Raw genomic sequence first — 20,240 nt, 5'->3', positions numbered from 1 at the left:
GAACAGAGGCCGTTCCAGTTGGCCGTATCAGGGTATGTAACTAGCATAAGAGTTAACTGTGGGGGGTGGGGGGGGAGGCTAGTTGCAGGGGAACGTGAACCTCCACCTATGGCAAAAAGCTCAAGCTATCTTCATGGCAGAGATTACACTGTGGAGCAGTTTTAATAGGGATGATATTTGTCTCTTCAATGGGGAGTCTGGACTATTTATCGCGGTGTGTTCATTTAATTTCTATACAGGTTGTAAGTGTGTTACTTTTGAAAGGTGTAAAAGAATGAACCTTTGCACTTGGTTGCGCTGCCTGTTATCAGCAGGTCACGGTGGCGTTTTCTATACTGTGTGAAAACTAAACAGCCTTGATTACGGAGATAATACAACTGTGACACAGCACAGCATTAAAATGCAAGTACCAATCTGTGGTTGGTCATAGTGTGTAATCAAGACCTTTGTGATTCATACTGTAATTGTCTGTCAGAAGATTGGTATTTGGACTATTGGCACAAAACTGTTTATAATGCTAGGAAGGCACCAAAGAAAAACATAACACCAATATTTCATAGTTTGTTAATTTTCATACCACAAGCCTCTGTGTGTTATGACCAATTTAGAACAATTTAAACATAACAGGAAAGAAGTCTGCTGTAATAAAAGCCCCATTTACAGTATATGAACAAGCTTGACTTTGTCTACAGTATTTGGAACAATAAAAAGCCAATTTTTGCAATTGGTCATCTCTAAAACACATAAATGTTAATTGACTATCAAAATGCTTGAATAATGCTTGAGAATAAATGAACCAATAAAGGTTTTTAAATAGATGTCTTTAACAATTTAGTGTTATGCTGTAGCACAAACTGTATTCCCTTTGTCATCACAGGTGAAGTACCGGTAGATTCATTTTGTGGCCAGTAGGTGGGGCTCATTATATTCTTCTTTACTGCATTATTTACCAGAGTCCTTAATAGGAGCGATAATATTGTACTGTATGATTGTGTAGCTCTTAGAATCAGTGAAATGGTGCACTCTTTTGTGTATTTGTTTAACATGAAGTATTGTTGGCTGACTTATATATATATATGCATCTTTGGTATTTTTTCTAAAGATTTTTGTTTGAAAGTATTTTTTGTTTGAGACGGGCATTTTAGGAACATTTTTTTCTGGTTGTTTTTTTTTGGTTAAAAGTGGAATTACTGTTTTCAGTTCTTCATAATTATTAAGTGAAATGTACACTGCTTTCAGTTAACTTAACATTTTCCAGCAGCCGTATCACCCTGCAACTCTCAACCGGTAACCCACTGAAGCTAAGCAGGTATGAGCCTGGCCATTACTTGGATGAGAGACCTCCTGGGAGAACTAAGGTTGCTGCTGGAAGAGATGTTATTGGGGCCAGTATTATTGGGGTGCACACCCTGCAGTCTGTGTGGGTCCTAATGCCCAGATATAGTGATGGAGACACTATACCATGCAGTAAAAAGGCACCGTTCTTCGGAAGAGACGTAAAACCGAGGTCCCAACTCTCTGTGGTCATTAAACATCCCAGGGTGTTTCTTGAAAAGAGTAGGGGTTTTACCCTAGTGTCCTGGCCAAATTTCCCATTGGCCTGATAATAATCCTCTCCTATGAATTGGCTTCATCATTCTGTTCTCCTCCTCACTGATGTGTGGGGAGTGTTCTGGTGCACTATGGCTGCTATCACATCATCCAGGTGGATGCTGCACATTGGTGGTGGTGGAGGGGAGTCCCAATTACTAGTGAAGTGTCTAGAAAGGTGCTAATGTACAGTGCCTTGCGAAAGTATTCGGCCCCCTTGAACTTTTCAACCTTTTGCCACATTTCAGGCTTCAAACATAAAGATATAAATTTTTTATTTTATGTGAAGAATCACCAACAAGTGGGACACAATTGTGAAGTGGAACGAAATCTATTGGATTTTTGAAACTTTTTTAACTAATAAAAAAATGAAAAGTGGGGCGTGCAAAATTATTCGGCCCCTTTACTTTCAGTGCAGCAAACTCACTCCAGAAGTTCAGCGAGGATCTCTGAATGATCCAATGTTGTCCTAAATGACTGATGGTGATAAATAGAATCCACCTGTGTGTAATCAAGTCTCCGTATAAATGCACCTGCTCTGTGATAGTCTCAAGGTTCTGTTGAAAGCGCAGAGAGCATCATGAAGACCAAGGAACACACCAGGCAGGTCCGTAATACTGTTGTGGAGAAGTTTAAAGCCGGATTTGGATACAAAAAGATTTCCCAAGCTTCAAACATCCCAAGGAGCACTGTGCAAGCGATCATCTTGAAATGGAAGGAGTATCAGACCACTGCAAATCTACCAAGACCTGGCCGTCCCTCTAAACTTTCAGCTCAGACAAGGAGAAGACTGATCAGAGATGCAGCCAAGAGGCCCATGATCACTCTGGATGAACTGCAGAGAACTACAGCTGAGGTGGGAGAGTCTGTCCATAGGACAACAATCAGTCTTACACTGCACAAATCTGGCCTTTATGGAAGAGTGGCAAGAAGAAAGCCATTTCTCAAAGATATCCATAAAAAGTCTCGTCTAAAGTTTGCCACAAGCCACCTGGGAGACACCCCAAACATGTGAAAGAAGGTGCTCTGGTCAGATGAAACCAAAATCGAACTTTTTGGCCACAATGCAAAACGATATGTTTGGCGTAAAAGCAACACAGCTCATCACCCTCAACACACCATCCCCACTGTCAAACATGGTGGTGGCAGCATCATGGTTTGGGCCTGCTTTTCTTCAGCAGGGACAGGGAAGATGGTTAAAATTGAGGGGAAGATGGATGCAGCCAAATACAGGACCATTCTGGATGAAAACCTGTTGGAGTCTGCAAAAGACCTGAAACTGGGACGGAGATTTATCTTCCAACAAGACAATGATCCCAAACATACAGCAAAATCTACAAAGGAATGGTTCACAAATAAACGTATCCAGGTGTTTGAATGGCCAAGTCAAAGTCCAGACCTGAATCCAATCGAGAATCTGTGGAAAGAGCTGAAAACTGCTGTTCACAAACGCTCTCCATCCAACCTCACTGAGCTCGAGCTGTTTTGCAAGGAAGAATGGGCAAGAATTTCAGTCTCTCGATGTGCAAAACTGATAGAGACATACCCCAAGCGACTTGCAGCTGTAATCGCAGCAAAAGGTGGGTCTACAAAGTATTAACGCAAGGGGGCCGAATAATTTTGCACGCCCCACTTTTCATTTTTTTATTAGTTAAAAAAGTTTCAAAAATCCAATAGATTTCGTTCCACTTCACAATTGTGTCCCACTTGTTGGTGATTCTTCACATAAAATAAAAAATTTATATCTTTATGTTTGAAGCCTGAAATGTGGCAAAAGGTTGAAAAGTTCAAGGGGGCCGAATACTTTCGCAAGGCACTGTATATAAGTGTAAGGAATCTTTTCATCAGATATAGCTGTCATTTTATAATTTCCTTGAATTTTGCAGAAAAAAGAACATGTTGAATTGAAAATGAGGTTTGCATTGTAGAGTGTTCATCATAAAATGGACATCTAATCCATTTTCAATAATGCCTTTTGTGATATACTGTATGTTTAAGCAATTGCTCATGATTCAGGTTCTCTCTTACTCTGTCCAGTAAGATCACCTGTGTAGAAAGGTACTGAATAAATTTGTTCAAAAGATAATTTGGCAGTAACATTTCAGTTTAGAACCTTAAACTTTAAAAATGTTGAATGTATTTACAGTACGTATTTACTTTTTTGATTATTATTTTAAATGGATAAGTATTGTAATAGACCACTGTCCTTTTAAATTGAGTGTTTTCTTAATAAATAGCTTTAAATTTTCTCCTTTTCTTTCAAATCCTAACAATGTTGAAGTGCGTGTAAATTATAATTTCAGTAAACGAGTTTGGAAACATCACCTTTCCTTTGGTTTCTAAATTAGGGTGTGATAAAGTCAAGTCAAGTCAAGTTCAAGTTTATTGTCATTACACTCATACAGTATACTGTACATGGTATATGGTATAACGAAATGCTATTTAGCTAGCTGGGAATGTGAGCTGGATTTAGACTGTAGTGAGACAGGTTAATTTTACCCTACTATGATGTTGATGCAACAGTAATCCTGCTCGGTACGAGAGGAACTACAGATTCAGACATTTGGTCTGCATACTTGCCTTAGGAGTTAGTGGAACAAAGCTACCATCTGTGGGATTAGGACTGAACTCCCTAAAATGTTGTCAGCCTTTTACCAGTGCTTTGAAGAGACATTGAATACATACAGTTTTGTTGTTACTAGAGTGTGAGAAAAGTTGGAGAGAAGACACATACACACCCCCTTCTTTCATTGAAACTTGACATTGAAATATATGTCAGGATTTCAAGAAGAAAAGTCTTCTGATTGTAGCAAGATACAGACACACTCATACCAAGGTCAGTTTTCCCAGAAGCCAACTGGTATGTCCTTTCCAGTACATCTTTGGATTGTGAGAGAAAACTGGATCACTCGGAGGAAACCCATTCAAACACACCAACTCCAAACTGATAGCACCCAGGTTTGGAATTTAACCCAGGGCCCCAGTGATGCAAGGCAGCAATGGTAACCACTGTGCCACTGTGCGACTATCATTTCTGTACAGTTATATCAAAAATTGATTCCCTACTGTATGTAATACAGCTGAGAAGGAGTAGTGCTGGACACTCTTAAAGTACTGAAATTTGAGTGGGAGGTGGTTTTAGGATATAAATTGGTTTCAAACTTTTATTTGCATTTTGAGGGGGAAAAGTGGTAGTAATTGTTACTGTTGACTGAACATAAGTTTAATTGAATTTTATATGGACTATGAATGAAGCCTGTTTCATCAAGGCTTTTTTCCACTGCTGGTCAGTGATTGAAAGAAGAACCCCAAAGCTTTCACAAACCTCTTAGGAAAAAGAGTCTGAGAGGTCATTTGCTGGAATTCAGTCAATACCTGTAACAAATACGGTTTTGTTACAGGTTTTGCATCTTTCTTGAGCATTATCAGCTATTTTGACCCAACAGCAAGTAACTGGAAGGAAAAAAACAGGTAGTCAAAACCAGCTGTTTAATACAGGCAAAAGAAAAGGTGTTGATTTGTTTGTGGAGAAATCTATTCAGTCATGTGAAACATTGTCAGGAATGAATGATTAGTAATGTGTACCTCTTAATTCTAGAAAATTATAGATTTTTTTTCCCAAATGTTTCCAATCCATTTTTTTCTAATTCTATACCTCACTTTAGATGTGGCAGTTACAAAATTTGCTTGGTGTTGCTACAAGGTTTTTGATACTAAAACGTTATTAACCTCTACTAGAAAAGTCTCTTAGTTCTGGTGCTTGAGGACGTCCTGTGTTTTTTTATTTTGTTCCAGCTAAGCCTTTAATTAAGCTAATGAAATGCCTTAATTGAACCATTTTGCTAAATTTGATTTTTTTAAACTGTGGTCTTCACTCATTCTTAGATTTTAGAAATAACTTTTTAGGTGTACTGCTGCCAAGAAATGTGTCACAAACATTAAGCAGGTTATCAAGTGCTGAAGTACAGACGCACATAAAAATAATGCTGTATCATACACTTCCGCAATAAGCCTTTTCTGTTTTTCATGAGGCTGATAAATGAAAATGAAAGGCAACCAGTCATTGACATGGTACTGTACGTTTAAATGCAGATACAGTATGTCTGAAATCCTGCAATTGAAGGTGATTTATTAATAAAACGGATATGATGAGTTTGAGAGCAATTAAAAAGAATGTGTAATCCTGAACTGTTTAATCAAATTACTCATTTAGCCTATGTTTTTAAAAGCTCAGACTTTTAAAAATAGTAAAAGATCAAGGAGGTCCTGAATACTAAAAATGAGTAATTTTGCTAGAGGACAGACCCAGGCTCACTCTTGTCACATATCCTGGTGGGGGCTGATCAGTGTGAGTAAGAGGCACAGCAGGAATCTGAACATACAGTATAAAAGGCTTTGGGACTTTGAGGGGCGTATGTCATATTCTCTTCATGCTGTGAGCTTTTTAGTGCTGCTTTTGTCCTCCAAACACGGCATCATTGCAAATAATTTATAGAATGTGAAAAGGGCCATCCTAAATTAAAGGAAAAAAAACACATCAATATTAGCTTCCTGCATAACTGGTTAACAATCTACCTCTCTATATCTTTCTTTTGCAATAGATATTAGATTTCTTTTGATCTACTGAGAGGTTTCTCTGGGTTCTGCATTACAGATACATTTGTGATGAGGCAAGTGATGGAAATCGATACAATTAAAAGCTCTCAGACAGAGGCTGCATCAAAGAAGCAGACTCTTACCAGTAAATGTGATCAGTATTGCAAAGGATTCTTCTCCTAGCATTGGCAGAAAAATCCCTGGCTGCAGCCTGCTCCCATACTGTGCCTTTCTATGTAAAAAGCAGGCATACAGTTGGTGTGTATTACACTAGAGTCACTGCAAAGAGGGCGGTGGCAGGTTCAGTGTTGTAGGCTGTTAGCATGCATCAACCCATTAGCAGTTTTGAATTTCTGAACATTCACATTTCATTGGTTGTCGTTATTATTCTTATTAATATTATTATTTTGGTGAGAAGAGAACTGGAATTGACAGTTGTATACTCTACCTTAACCATCCTTATCTGAAATGGTCAATCTGCAGTCCTGTAGGGGCAGATTCATTCATTTTTAACTGCTTATTTTAAATGACTAGCTAGCAGAGACCTTAAAACGGTAAATTTACATCTTATTTGCAACTTCTTTATCCAGTACAGTGTTGCAGGGAAGACATAGTCTATCCAGGCAACCAATGCAAGGCAGTTTACACCCTTGGCAGAACACGCCAACACTCACATTCAGAGCACATTCAAACACTCACACCAGGGCCAATTTTCCCAGAAGCCAATCTATCTAGCAGCATGTCTTTGGATTGTAATAGAAAATGCAGCACCTGGTAGAAACCCATGCAAACATGAAGTGAATGTATAAACTACAAAATTTGTTTTTTGAAATGTATTTAGTTTTCGTGCTAGTATCTGCTCTTTTTTAAAAGAAAGGAGGACTCGTAAAAATATTGTAATTTTTTTTAACTACATGACCAACTGAGAAACATAAAACCATTTCTGCATCTTACTGTATATCAAAACACAACCAATCGGAATGAAACTGGGTCTGTTAACACCTTAAACTTTGACACTCTTGAACTTCCCAACCTACCAAGCTGCACTTGGTGATTTCCCAGATAAAAGACCATAGATATCCCAGTTTTAAAGAAAACGAGCTGGTTGCATTTTCAAGACCCTTGGTTGACGTGATTTGAAACACAATGACAAAATAAAGGATAGTTAGGTCATTGTGCTGAATAAGTAAGTGCGCAGTCAGGGGAGTTTAATAAGCAGTTATGCTTAAATGTTACAGCTGCAGACTAGGAGGAAAAAATAGCATTGGAACAAAAATAGATAAATGATTTCACACTCTTCAGCTCATCAAACACAGTACTGGAACAATTAATGAGACGGAGACTTGGAGAATGAAAAAAAACAGCTTCCTTTGCAAACCAAAATGTAAGCCTCTTTAAAACTTAATCATTGTTTCAATCTTAAACCAGATTTTCATACTGTAGGTGGTGCTCTTTTTTTCCCCCCTGTCAACCCACTCCAGTCATTCTAAATTCTGTTTGAAGCGAAAAACCCCACCCAAATGCTGCAATTTGTGATCTGTACCTGTTGCAGTGCAGCAGTACGGTTAGTGCAGGGTTGAAGTGGAAGTAACCTGAGCTAACTTTAACATTCGGCATTCATGCTAATATCGTGCTACTGCTACAGAGGCGGCCTTGGGCGGTGGATGTCGGGACTCAGCAGATTTTTTTCCCCCTCCTTCGCCGTCTGAATTATTGATTGGGGCTGGAGTGAAAAAGCCTTGGTTTTCAGGCTTGCCGGCCCCAGCCCTTTTGTACGCAGTGGCTGAGTCTGTCTGAAAGTGATGGGAGAGAAGGGCCAGGCAGATGGAGCTCCCTACGATGGGATATGTCAGTACGCTCAGAAAATAACCTCTTGCTTCGGATTGGACGGTAAGGCACAAGCTTGCAGGGAGCGGAGAGTGTGTACAAATGTGTTGTTGTTTTTTTTAAAGGAGTGTTATTTAAAGGCTTTTTTTCCTCTCTGTGATCAAAAATAACAGTCCAAGGAGAAGCCAGAGCACACATCTGCCAGCTGCAGCTCTGACCTATAGGGCTGTACAGTCAAAATGGGAAGCTGTTCTCGGTCTGCTGCAGTCTGATGAAATTTGAAATGAGAAAAAAAAATGTGGAATTTAAAAACTCAAGAAAATGAGGAGTGTGTGTGTTGGGGGGGAGGGAGGGGGGTGGGTGAGTAAGGCTTGCTGCAGTGACTGCAGCTTTTTCAGCTTCTTTGCTGTCTTTGGTGACTGAGGATGTGTCTGTTGCCTGTTTACCTTGTGTTAACAAAATGATTATTCTGGGTTTCATTCAGGATGTGTTGAATAGAATGTAAAACAATGAATAACATGAATGTTGTACATATTAGAATCTATCACATACCCTGTATCTATTACATATCGGAATTGAAACTGGTCGTTTTGCCAGTAGTCTAAAATTACTATTTTTGTTGTCAGTTCTGTGTACTGTATAAGACAACTAATTTATATTACACTTGTGACTGACAATAATGCTGGAAAGGGAATGTGATAATATTTCCCCTCCGCGTTTAAATGTCTGTAGCTTGAGAGGTTACCAAACCACCTGTTTTTGTTACAGCTAGTTCATGAATCTGCCCAGTATCAAACACGCTGTTTAACAGGAATTTTGGAAAAAAAGGTCTCTATCTGGTCATGTTTTGGGAACTTGTTTATCAAAGTCATATTCTTTGTCATTTGATCTGATTTTTCTCTTTTTATTCCAGTTTTTTAGAAGATGTTTTTTGGCTGTTCCTACAGTATTTAAAACATACAATCCAAAGTAAAATGCCATTTTAATGTTTAAAGCACTAGGGAAGTGAAGTTTACAGTGAGTCATTTAGAAAGACTTATTTGAGTTTCAAAGGATTAGCTAAAATGTTCTATAGGAGTATAATTAAGACAATTCTCCACTTTTAAAAATAGAGTAGCTAATAAATTGGAGACCCAAGATATGTTATAAATTTAGAAGGGACCTATTTTTTTAATTTTGGTAAACAATCTACTCTGTACACATCCCTGTGTTTAATGTGAATACGTAAGAGGATTTTCACGAGCTATTGTGACAACAGAATGAAAGCAGCTGAACAAATGTGAATACTGTAAGAGTTGGCAAAATGCCTCTTTAATGTCTCTGCTTTTTGACAATGGTTTTGACATTTACGAGGATGATAATTACACAAAAAACTGTTGCAAAGTCACTGTGACATTTTATACCCTTATATTTTATGAATGGGGTTTTAGTAGTGTAAAAACTGTCATTTATTCCCCATTTTATAGTGGGAAGTAGTACATGTGGGAGTTGGTCTAGGCAAAAAGAAACGGAAGGATTTGATGTAACAACATGCAATTTCTACTGATCGGTTTTCTAGAAGACCTCGATGTCTTGCAGAAAGCATACGATTGAGTCCTATTTTGTCCAGGAAAAGATCATGAAAGCCAATGTATATGGATCATTACATCAGAGATCTGAAGGAGCGCTCTTCTTGACTGTCCCTTTGATAGGATCTGGGGTGTGTCCTCATTGTCTTATGGCTATCCTGGCCATCAGCAAAAAAAAAGAAAGATTGGAAACAGATAAGATATGTGGCTCTCAAATCCTGACAAAAGGGTTGAGATTTAGGTGTGGTAAATGTGGTTGTAGATGCATCTTTAAGCGACTTGTGTGTTAAAACATGGAGAAAAAAAATGGACAGAACAAAATCAACAGTACATCTTGGTGTAGCTTGAATCATCATGCAGTATTATTATATACAACATTTACAGTTTACATCAGGATCATTCTTGTCGGGAGTAATGTTTCTCTGAATGTTTTTGGGTGTTAATGGGCTGGTAATGAAGCTGGATGCTCACATCCCTCCCTCATTAGGACCATCCTGGAGTCAAACTCTTGCTTAAACCCCTTGAGCCACATACAGTAGATGTCAGATGAGCGGTATACTGTACTACATCTAAACGGTCATTGCACAAGGCTTTTGTTCTTCCACAGCCATCAGGATATAAATACTTTGAGGCTGCTACTGGTATGATCTTTGAGCTTCTTGCATGGGACATTTTGTGGATAATGGTTTTGGACTTCTGGTACTGTACTTCTTTATGGTTAAGCAAGCAAGGGCCGAAGTTAGATCAACTCTGGTAATTGACCCTAAGGTAATGACTGTAGTTTAAAAAGGTTATAAAACATGGTGCTTCTGATAATGTATATGACTCCCTGTAGTCTCCCTAGCTCAATAAAATATGACTTGGAGGGTCATAATGTAACTAAGACCCATGATGGGCCTCAAAATAACACCTGTGATAGTACAGAAACTGGACTTGCGAATTGGACTTGGATTCTGTTGAATGTTGATGTGCTTTTGATATATGAAGTGATCATACTGTACCACGGCAAGTGCCATTTTTAATGAAGTAATTTAAGACACATACACACTATTTTTTAATGCAAATGGGGTGCTCATATTTCTAAAAAGTTGTGATTATTCAGCTAAAAATACTATGTCAAATAGTAGATAAATTATACTTTAGGGGCAGCGGTGGGGAGTACTAGTCAGGGCTCTTGACTTATAACTGAAAGGTTGTAGGTGCAGTTCTTGGGCAGGGCACTATTATTGTATTTGTATTCTCAAGCAAGATTCTCTGCACAGTTTCAATTCCAAAAGTAGAGAGTATTGTACCGAGTACAAATGAAGATTGCTTTGTTAATGTAAACATCAACTTCTGTCACCCTGAAATTTTGTAATTGAACTCCCTGATCTTTGGGGAGTGCACATGTATAATCTACAGCATGTCAGAATTGTAGTTTGGATGTGGGTTTGGATGGATTTCCTCCAGGTGCCTGGATTTCCTTCCACAGTCCAAAGACTTAATGGTAGGTTAATTGGCTTCTGGGAAAGCTGGCCCTGGTGGAACTGTGTGCCCTGTGATGGATTGCCATCCCATCTGGGGTGTATGCTGCCTTGCACCCGTCGGTTGCTGGGATAGGGTCCGGATGTATGGATTAACATTACTGGAAGTATTTTTTACTAATGAAATATTGGAGTACTATTGCTAATATTCTGTGTTGTTTAATTTTTTTTAGGGAGGTTTTCAGGAATGTGAAAAAGGTTGTAGTTCTTTCTTCCAAGAATGCTGGTAAGCATGATTTTGGGATATACAGTAACAATTTATTTAGCTATGATTAGATATATTCAATTTAAGGAGCTGTACAGTACATCTGTACTAATTGTGAAAGGAAGCAATGTCACTTTTTTCCAGCAGTTGGTTAAATCTACAGGAATGTTTCAGCCTTGGGTTAAACAAAAAAAAATCTAAATTACCCCCGTCAGTACAACTTTGGTCAGTAAACTATCTGCTAAATTGCATGATGCAGGATCTTACAAATGGTCAAATGATTTATAAGGGCCATTGAGAAGCAATCTATAATTCATAAGGTATATAAAAAAATGAGACAAAGAGTAAAGCATATTTTTGTTAGCCCTTTTTTTCAATGATCCTGAAATGTTCTAAAAACAGTCATGTAGATACCATAAGATCTACTCTAATCCATCACTGTAGCAAAATGTAATACTTTTAAAGTAGTATTTTATTAAAATAAACAATTTTTGGTTGTAATGTGTGATCATATGGTTCCTACATAAATACTACAGAATGTACAAAAAATGCACAGTTTCCTTTAGAAGTAAAATTTAGCAGGCATATTTTTCCAATTAAGAAATGCATCAATTGAAAATTGCTTTTTCCAAAGCATGGTAATCAATTAGATTGTATCCAATTGTTTAGAAGGATTAAGGTTTTTATTGTATTCAGAGCAAGGTGCTGTTACAGTTTTGGATATTGAAAGTATCAAAAAACCTTGCTTTTCTGCTGAGAGACTGATCAATTTAAATGTGTTACTCTTGTCTCCAGTGCAACTGCTCTGGGACTCTGTCAATACTGAATCCTGTAATCCTGTTAATCTGAGAGGGAGAAGAATTCTTTGGAAGGCTAAATGAGGATACAGTGGTGGTCTCTTAACATCAGTTCTAGAAACCTTTGTATTGTACATCTTAAGCAGAAATAAAAAGAAAAAAGCAGATTTAAAAGAAAGAAATGATAAATATAGAAATGAGTATTTCACATTTAGCGAATACTTTTTTCCCACCTTTGTATGGTTGCGTGTGTCAAACAAAACAGTTTTTTTCTAGACAATCTTATTCTTTATACCAATAATCTTACCAATGACATTATTATAATACTACAGTATATCAGATGTATTATTGTGATTGAAGAGTGGGACTTTGTGCAGGGTTTAGCTGTCTTGAGTAAAGTAAAGCACAGTAAAACCATTGTAAAAACTTTTTAAGTAGGGGATCTTGGGATTTGGGAGAATTTTTTGATCTCTGTCATTGAGATAGTCTTAGTGAAAGAGCTCTTGAAGTCAGCTAGGTGCCCAAAGATTTAAAGCATGATTTACAGTATGGATAAACTATGAAACCCCAATCTCCTAATAGTTTTCTTGACTCTCTCTCATCTCTCATCCTAGCGTTAATCTCGCATCAACAGGGTCTGCTTGTCAGCACTCCTGTCTCCATTTGGTGGTTTGAACCAAATCTTTGAGCTGACGTTGCCATTTAATGCGACCGAGAATACTCCAACTGGCGGGTTGCTCCGCCTGCTGTCGGAGGGGGGGGGGGGAGAACAAAGTAATTTAGCCAATTCCTAGAGGGTGATTATCAGGAGGCATAGGAAATTTGGCCAGGACACCGGGGTTACACCCCTACTCTTTTCGAGAAACACCCTGGGATTTTTAATGACCACAGAGAGTCAGGACCTCGGGTTTATGTCTCATCCGAAAGATGGCACTTGTTTACAGTATTGTGTCCCCATCACTATACTGGGGCATTAGGACCCACATGGACCGCAGGGTGAGCGCCCCCTGCTGTCCTCACTAACACCTCTTCCAGCAGCAATTTAGTTTTTCCAAGGAGGTCTCCCATCCAGGTACTGACCAGACTCACACCTGCTTAGCTTCAGTTGGCTGCCAATTGTAAGTTGCAGGGTGACATGGCTGCTTAATAGTTTTCTAGACTGGAGGCTAAATATTCAAAGGAATCGTACAATTAGCAATGTATACCTCAAGAAATGAACATCTAACAGGTAAAGGTTATGTTATGGGATTCCTTGCAGGAGTTGATTTCACTAAATGCTTGCTGTTATACTCCTAAACTATACAATCTGCGTGTAAGAATCTGTTATTTATTTTGCTTTAGGTTGGTCAAAACATAAATCCCCTGATTCTTAGTAAACATAAGCCCCGGCAAAATAGCTTTTGATATGCGCTGCTTGTCTTCCTTATTCAAACAAATGAAAAACAAGGATCTGTGTAAAAGCCCAGCAATAGACAAGGACTTTTTTTTTTAAATTGCACAGATGTGGATGAGCTTACCAAAAGCTCAGCTACAAGCAAATCAATGTTTGGAACTGTAATAAAAAAAAGAAGTTTTGTAATCTGCTTTAAAAAGTCTTACATCCCGGATATTAACTTTGGTATCGCTCTTTTTTTAATATACCCGCCCCATACACCAGGTGGAGGGAGGGAGAAAGGGGTGGGCTTTTAATCACAAAGATTTAATGCTTGGGTCACCTGATTCATCTTAGAAGATAATCACTAAAAATACATCGTCCCTAATCTTCTTAAGTGAGCAAGAAGAAGCTTCTTGGCAAGCTTGTCTGCAGAGTGGTGGCCGGTAAGCAGCTTCTGCACACCAGCCGTCTCCCTGCCGACCCGCGAGAGCACTGGGAGTCTCGGCCATGCCCTCCCTTCCCAATTTGAACAGTTTAGGGAAGCTGTGCGGCTCCTCGAGGAGTAAGGATGTGCCCCCGGCAAAGGTGAAACGGACGAACTCCGTGAAGCGCATGTCCATCATCGAGGACGGGCACATCGTGGAGGTGCTGTATCTCATCCCCAAACAGTCCATGAAGAAGCAGCTTCCATTGCTCAATCCGGATGACTATTACCTGTGTGAACGGCTGGCGGATGTGCAGATCAATCCCGAACAAGGTAAAGGTGGGAGCAGCCAGCTGTGTTTTTCTTTCTTTTACATGCAAGCTTTGGAAGTGGTCGATGATGCAGTACTGTAAGAACCTAAGAAATAGACTTGTTTTTCGCCACTTTCCCCCTAGATCCAAATTGGGTCCCCGGTGTTCTGAAAGTCCTGATAGGGGGGCGAAGTGGTCCCTAAAATAGTTTTGAATTTTGGAGACCAAAAAAAATTCAGAAGAGTTTTCCCTCTTTGAAAATTGTCTTGATCTGAATCCAGCTGTTTGGCTTTCACTTTTTACATTGGTCTTGAAATTGTTTCCTGTCTTGATACCCTACACTAGAAAAATATCCGTGATATTTTTTTAATATATTGCAATGGTAAAGTGAACATTGGCTGGTATTTTGTGCTATTGTTCGAATGAAAAATTGTGAAGGCATCTATGTTTCTGAGGCACCAAAATGTCATGGTATTTCTTTTGTTTTTGATATCATCATTGCCCTATGGATAATAGTTTTTTTCTATTACTGTATATGGTTGTTTTCGACATCCAGAAATGCAAGGGGAGAAAGATGGTATAAATGTATGTTAAAACTGTTTCTCAATGTCCAGCAATTTTATACTGTATTTGGCTGATGTATTTTAACTGCAGAGAATACCACAGAAACCCACACTTTACTGCCAAGTGATGCTGAGAGCACAAGGACTTTGCTCTGAAGCTCTTGAAATACTGGTTCCGTTAGTGAATGACTAGCATGAATCCACAATATTTGCATGTTAAAATAAAATGTTACTTGATTAGTTTATAAAGAGTATACACAGGCATATTAACAAACATTTGAAAAGGGACCATAATTTCTCTCATTCTAGAAAAAAATCGTCATGTTGAAAATTCACGTGGTTTATCAGGTCTGGTTCTTATCTTAGTGAAATAACTTCTAAGCACGCAATCAAATCATGCCATGTAGCATTTTTTGGGGAAAGCCACAAGGTCAGGATCCAAGAAATTCTGTTCCAAGGCTTTCAAGATTGCTCTAATGGCTATGAGCCACTGGAAAGTACTGTATAGTAGTCTTAAACAAGCTGAACAATGCACTTGCACCACAACAAACATTAAAAACAGAAAAAAGGGATGAGGCTTCAATTCGTCAATGTAAATAATAAAAAAATGACGTTTGTATTTCATGTAGTACATACCTGTATTTCAAACACTTATATATCATGTAATGAAATATCCTGAGTGGAAATGAAGAGAAATTTAAAAGGTTACCAAGTCTGCAATCAAATTTGTGTTTTTATGCACGTTTGTTAAAAGAGATACGTATTTAATGGTTTCATTACCAGATATACAATGAAACCAGTACATCCAGTTTATAATTCCATTGTTTTCCATGATTCTTGACGCTTTACTTAATTTCACTCTTCTGCATTTCTATGACATAATGTGCCAGTGCAGTACTTGTAGATTAGTTATGTAAAATGAAGAGTATTATCCTCCTTCTTAGTTCTCACTAATGCTTTGTATTGGAAAAATTAACATCTCCTTTTCTAAATCAATTCTGGACCAAAGGATGTTGTTTTGGTAAACATACACCTACACTCTCTCAGCAGCTTTTTTTTGATAGTGTTGATTTTAGGAAACATTTACAGTACCAGTGTGAGTGAAACACTGATGGATAAACTTCCTCTGGACGGGTGTTAGGTAAAGAGGACTGATCTTAAGAGAAAACTGTAAGATCCTGTTAGTATGAACGATAATAATCCAGTGCTTGCAGTATCTCTGATAAAATGTCAACTGATTCATAAACATCTTACTTTTCATGCACAGGAATTATTAATTCATTATGCAGTCGGAATGAACTTTAAATGAAACTGAAAAAATAAACTTGTATCCCTTATTAAAAGGAGAAGAAAAGACCGTGGTAGGTGGTATTGTATTAAAAGGCTTTGTGCGCTCTTCATTGTGGTTTTTCATAGACTACAGATATTCTGTATTTTGGAAAAAACTGGAATCAGTCCAGCCAATCACAGTTGATCTGGATCCATTTTAACACCAGTGCTCCATGACCTGCCTCTTTCTCTCCCCATTTTTACTATCATTTTTCTTTTCTCAAGGATTGTAGAGTTTTTACTCCCTGCTTGAGGCCATTCTGTATTGTAAAGAATTTAAAAGAAACAGCCTGAAAATAAAAAAAAACTCTTTAGCACTGTGGTATGCAATAAATGATAGATTTCTACATGTAAATGTAATGAATCTTCAGAAAAACTTAATTGTGAAAACCCTGTTATGTCAAGTTATGTTATGATGTTATGTTATGATGTTATGATGTCAAGTAAATCTACCTTTTTACAGTATGTAAGATGCTGAGGAAAGGATTCCACACTCAAATCTCTATTCAGATGTGTAGAGACTTGATAAATTTTCTTGCAGTCATATTGATCGAGTCATTTGTCAAAGAAACAAAAAGAATAGAAAAGAATTGGAACAATATTCTTCTCCATGCATTTGTAAAACAAATTAACATAAAGTTTGTAATGTCTTAGCATACAAAAACATTTTTATTGTGTTCTCAGCATTGTGATCAAGGATTTTGACTGAAAATTTAGCAGGTCTTGCTGTCTTGTATACCAGAATGTACAGTCTTTTTCTTTTACATTTCTGAGTAATTGTCCTATACACTTTGCCATATCCTTTATTGTGTGGGTGGTGGGTTCTTTATAAGAACCATAATTTGGAATTATATTTTTATATTTTGTCTAGTTTGGGAAATATTAAATGTCTGACAAGATAAGAACATATAAGTTTCAGTGAAAGGATACCATTTGGTCCAACCAAGAAAAAAACAAATTAATCCAAGGACATTTTTACATTGACATTTTTTTTAATGTCTGCATTTTAATTAAATTGAATGAAATGAAATTAGATGCACTACTGTACATCTCAAACACACATTAAGAAACAAGTCACATGTATAAGTATACAGTTTAAGGTAAGTAGATTATACTTATTGTGCTGCAGATCACTGGACAGCTACATGACTTGCTTATTAATTGCAAGGAAAAATAGATAAAGGTAGTTTTTATCAGTTTTTGGTAGAAGTCTATCGAGGTGGTCAGTATCATTGACTTGCCCTGCTACAACAAGTAGCCTGCATGTCATTTGTATTTTTTATTTAGTAAAGATTTTACATATTGTATTTTTGTTATCCATGCATTTTGAGGACATAGTTAATACATGTCTTTTTACAGTTTTTCCTATTTTCTGACTTTTTTGTTGTTTTGAGATTTTAGTCCAAGGTCAGTTTCCTGTGTGAGAAGAGGCTGTCATGGGGAGTCCCTTTCTTTTTGTATGCAAATGGAATCGGAGCTAGTTTTCCTGGGAAGGATCATTATTATCCATTGTTCCTAAGTGTACTCCCTGCAGTTTTGGCGACTGCGGAGAGGAACATGTGGTGATTAAGTAAATGCAAATTGTTCACCACACTGTACTTTAAGCGCTTCCTCCCTTCCTCCAAGCCGAACTTGGAAAAAGGCAAAAAAATCCAGCTAGAGTCACTGGATTGTAGTTATCCATTATTTCTTCTGATTTGTCCAAGGTTTCATACTTGTCCTTCCCCTCAAATGGTTAGAGGCTGACATTTCCTTGTCCTCATGAGAAGATATATACTTTATTGATCCCGTGAGGGAAATTGCAGTGCAACAGCAGCTTAACACAGTCAACATAGCAACAGTGTAACGAAATTATAATATATTACGATACATACAATACAATCAGTACGGTCAGTGAGAAGTGCACTAAGAAGAGTTGCTCACAGTCCAGAATATACAAAGAACAAACCAGAATAGTACACAAAAAGTTGTATTGCACATTATAAATATATTGCACAAGTTCCTGGCATATATTGCACAAAAAACAGTTGTAAACGGGAAAAGCCAGATGAGTGTAGTATTCCTTGCATTTTTGGCTCTTGTGTTTTGGAGAGGGATGGCACTTCCTCTTTTATGCTCAGAAACTTAGAGTGAATATTCTCATTCCGCTTTTCTTCTCTCTTCTGTTTTTCCCTTTTGTTTCTTTTGGAAAGGGTTTTGCCTAGCTCTTTCCCCCACCACTTTCCTCTAAAGCTTTCTCTCTTTCCAGGCTGGGAAGCTGAGGACCCTGGCTACATTTCCTTTAGATTTTTTTTGTCTGGAGTTCATTACTGCATACTGCATGTCTAGACTTAATGTTGTCAAAATGAATGTTGCAGAGGTCAAAATCGTATTAGTGCGTTGGCAGACTATATTGGGGAGTGCAAGTAGGTGTCAGCTTGGAATTGCAAGCACGTTGGAAACATTTTTTATATTACGTTATTGCAAATGGAGATTGCAAGACATTTATTTAAATAATCAGTTAGTCATTTAGCAGATGCTGTTAATTGAAGGGCTTTAGTTACAGGCCCTTCAGCTGGAAGACCAAGCAGGTGGTGGTTTGTGTCCAATTCCAAGCAAAGTGGGCATTAAAATATAAAATCAGCGTGTTAGGATCAAAGCATTGAACTGCTTGTATGGAAGAAGAATTAGGACATGGTTTTGGAAGCAGTGTTTGGACTCTTACTGGTTAAAAGTTAAAAATATCATAGGTTTTAGAGTGTTTTAAAGAAACATAAATTACAATGTACTGTTGGATCAGTGTTGACTAATCTATTTAAAACCTGGAAGTTTCTTTGAACTTGTTACAATGTGCAGAAAGTGAACAGCATCCAGGAATTGTGCTGTAGAGAAAGGGAGTGGGGGTTTTCTTTGGTGATCCTGCACATTGTAATTAAGTCTTTGACCCACCACTACTGTAGTTGTAGCACACAGCTTGTATAGTCTGCATAGCCTTATCTAATCTGATTCATTCTGAGCTGAAGCCATGATTCAGAAAAATAATCAAAACAAAACAATTGGTTAATCCTCTAATATTTTGGCATGGAACAAATGAGTTTCAGAAGGCGCTCTCAATCCAATTGAAAGAAAAAAATTGGTTTAGTTTATGTGCTTATTTTTAAAAACATCAGTCTGAAATGATAACCATCAGTCTGAAATGGAAGAAAGTTTTCCAAAAGTATTGGGACAACAGTCAAAACGTTACAGCTAAGCAATTTGTACCTATGGACATGAGATGTACAATTTTTTGGAGGTAATTCCATGCATACATTTGATAATAATAGAACAAGCTCATCATTTTTGTTCAAGCCCTTGTTTTAAATGAGCTTTATGTATTGAGAAGCATTCATATTAAGCAAGTTTCAGGTATAAAACTCAGTTTTAGTTGTATATACCTTTCAGGCAAAGCCCCAAATTTGCAACCCATTGAGCTCACCAAACTGCTTATACTGTATAATTATGTGAGATGCTTTGCTATGGCTAATTTTGTGTTCCAACTTCAATTTTTTTCTTTATTATTTTAAATTAATGCTTAGCTGGATTTAAATGTGGAAATTGACTGGCCAGTCTAAGATTCTTGACTTTTTTTTTCTCCTGATGAGGTCCTTAATTGAATTGGCCATATGTTTTGGGTCACTGTGATACTGCATGGTGAAGTCTAGCCCAATAACTGTGGAAGTGTTTTTTCCTACATAACCAGACCAAATGTTTCTGTTGATTTCAGGATCTATTTTATTACTGTGATTATTTAGTTATTAGACCAGTGAGGCATTTCTGGAAGTAGCCATGCATACCTAGGACATGTCAATATCTCCATCATGCTTCAGAATTGTCTCAGAACTGAAAGATGACCCAGTAGAATTGAAAGACGAAAACTTAATGGACAAAGGATATCAACATAACCTTTACTAAACTGCTAGACGTTAGAGCATGGAAAGAAAAGGTCTTCAATGAACACCACCTCAGCTGTGAAGTACTTGTAAAGTATTTGTGAAGTAAACTTGCCTGCCTTTTTAAGAATTTATAACATTCACAGAAATGTAATAGCTCTGACATTTTTTGAGGTCTGTATTCACTTTTGTTTTTTGTTTATAAAACTGTTTTTAAAGAGAGA

At 37.6% G+C, this 20,240-nt stretch overlaps 1 protein-coding gene across 22 annotated transcripts in view; it reads left to right on the top strand.

The window, feature by feature from the left end:
* ablim1b (actin binding LIM protein 1b) overlaps positions 1 to 20,240 on the top strand; it is a 155,346-nt gene that overhangs the window by 27,804 nt on the left and 107,302 nt on the right. For 19 of the 22 annotated variants that reach the window (XM_088635889.1, XM_088635881.1, XM_088635892.1 and 16 more), the window contains exon 1: positions 13,974 to 14,238. The exons of 1 other annotated variant lie outside the window; for it this stretch is intronic. In XM_088635889.1, coding sequence (XP_088492015.1) covers positions 13,989 to 14,238 — 250 coding nt within the window. In that variant the 5' untranslated portion in view covers positions 13,974 to 13,988. Of the gene's footprint in view, positions 1 to 7,956; positions 8,077 to 13,973; positions 14,239 to 20,240 lie in introns of those variants that run through there. 2 more of the 22 variants (XM_088635887.1, XM_088635882.1) reach the window with 2 other exon arrangements.

Source organism: Lepisosteus platostomus, chromosome 6 (assembly GCF_059453375.1).
Source record: "Lepisosteus platostomus isolate fLepPlt1 chromosome 6, fLepPlt1.hap1, whole genome shotgun sequence".
Lineage (NCBI taxonomy): Eukaryota > Metazoa > Chordata > Actinopteri > Semionotiformes > Lepisosteidae > Lepisosteus > Lepisosteus platostomus.
Note: the sequence above shows the minus strand (reverse complement) of the source record. Positions and strands in the feature narration are given on the sequence as shown.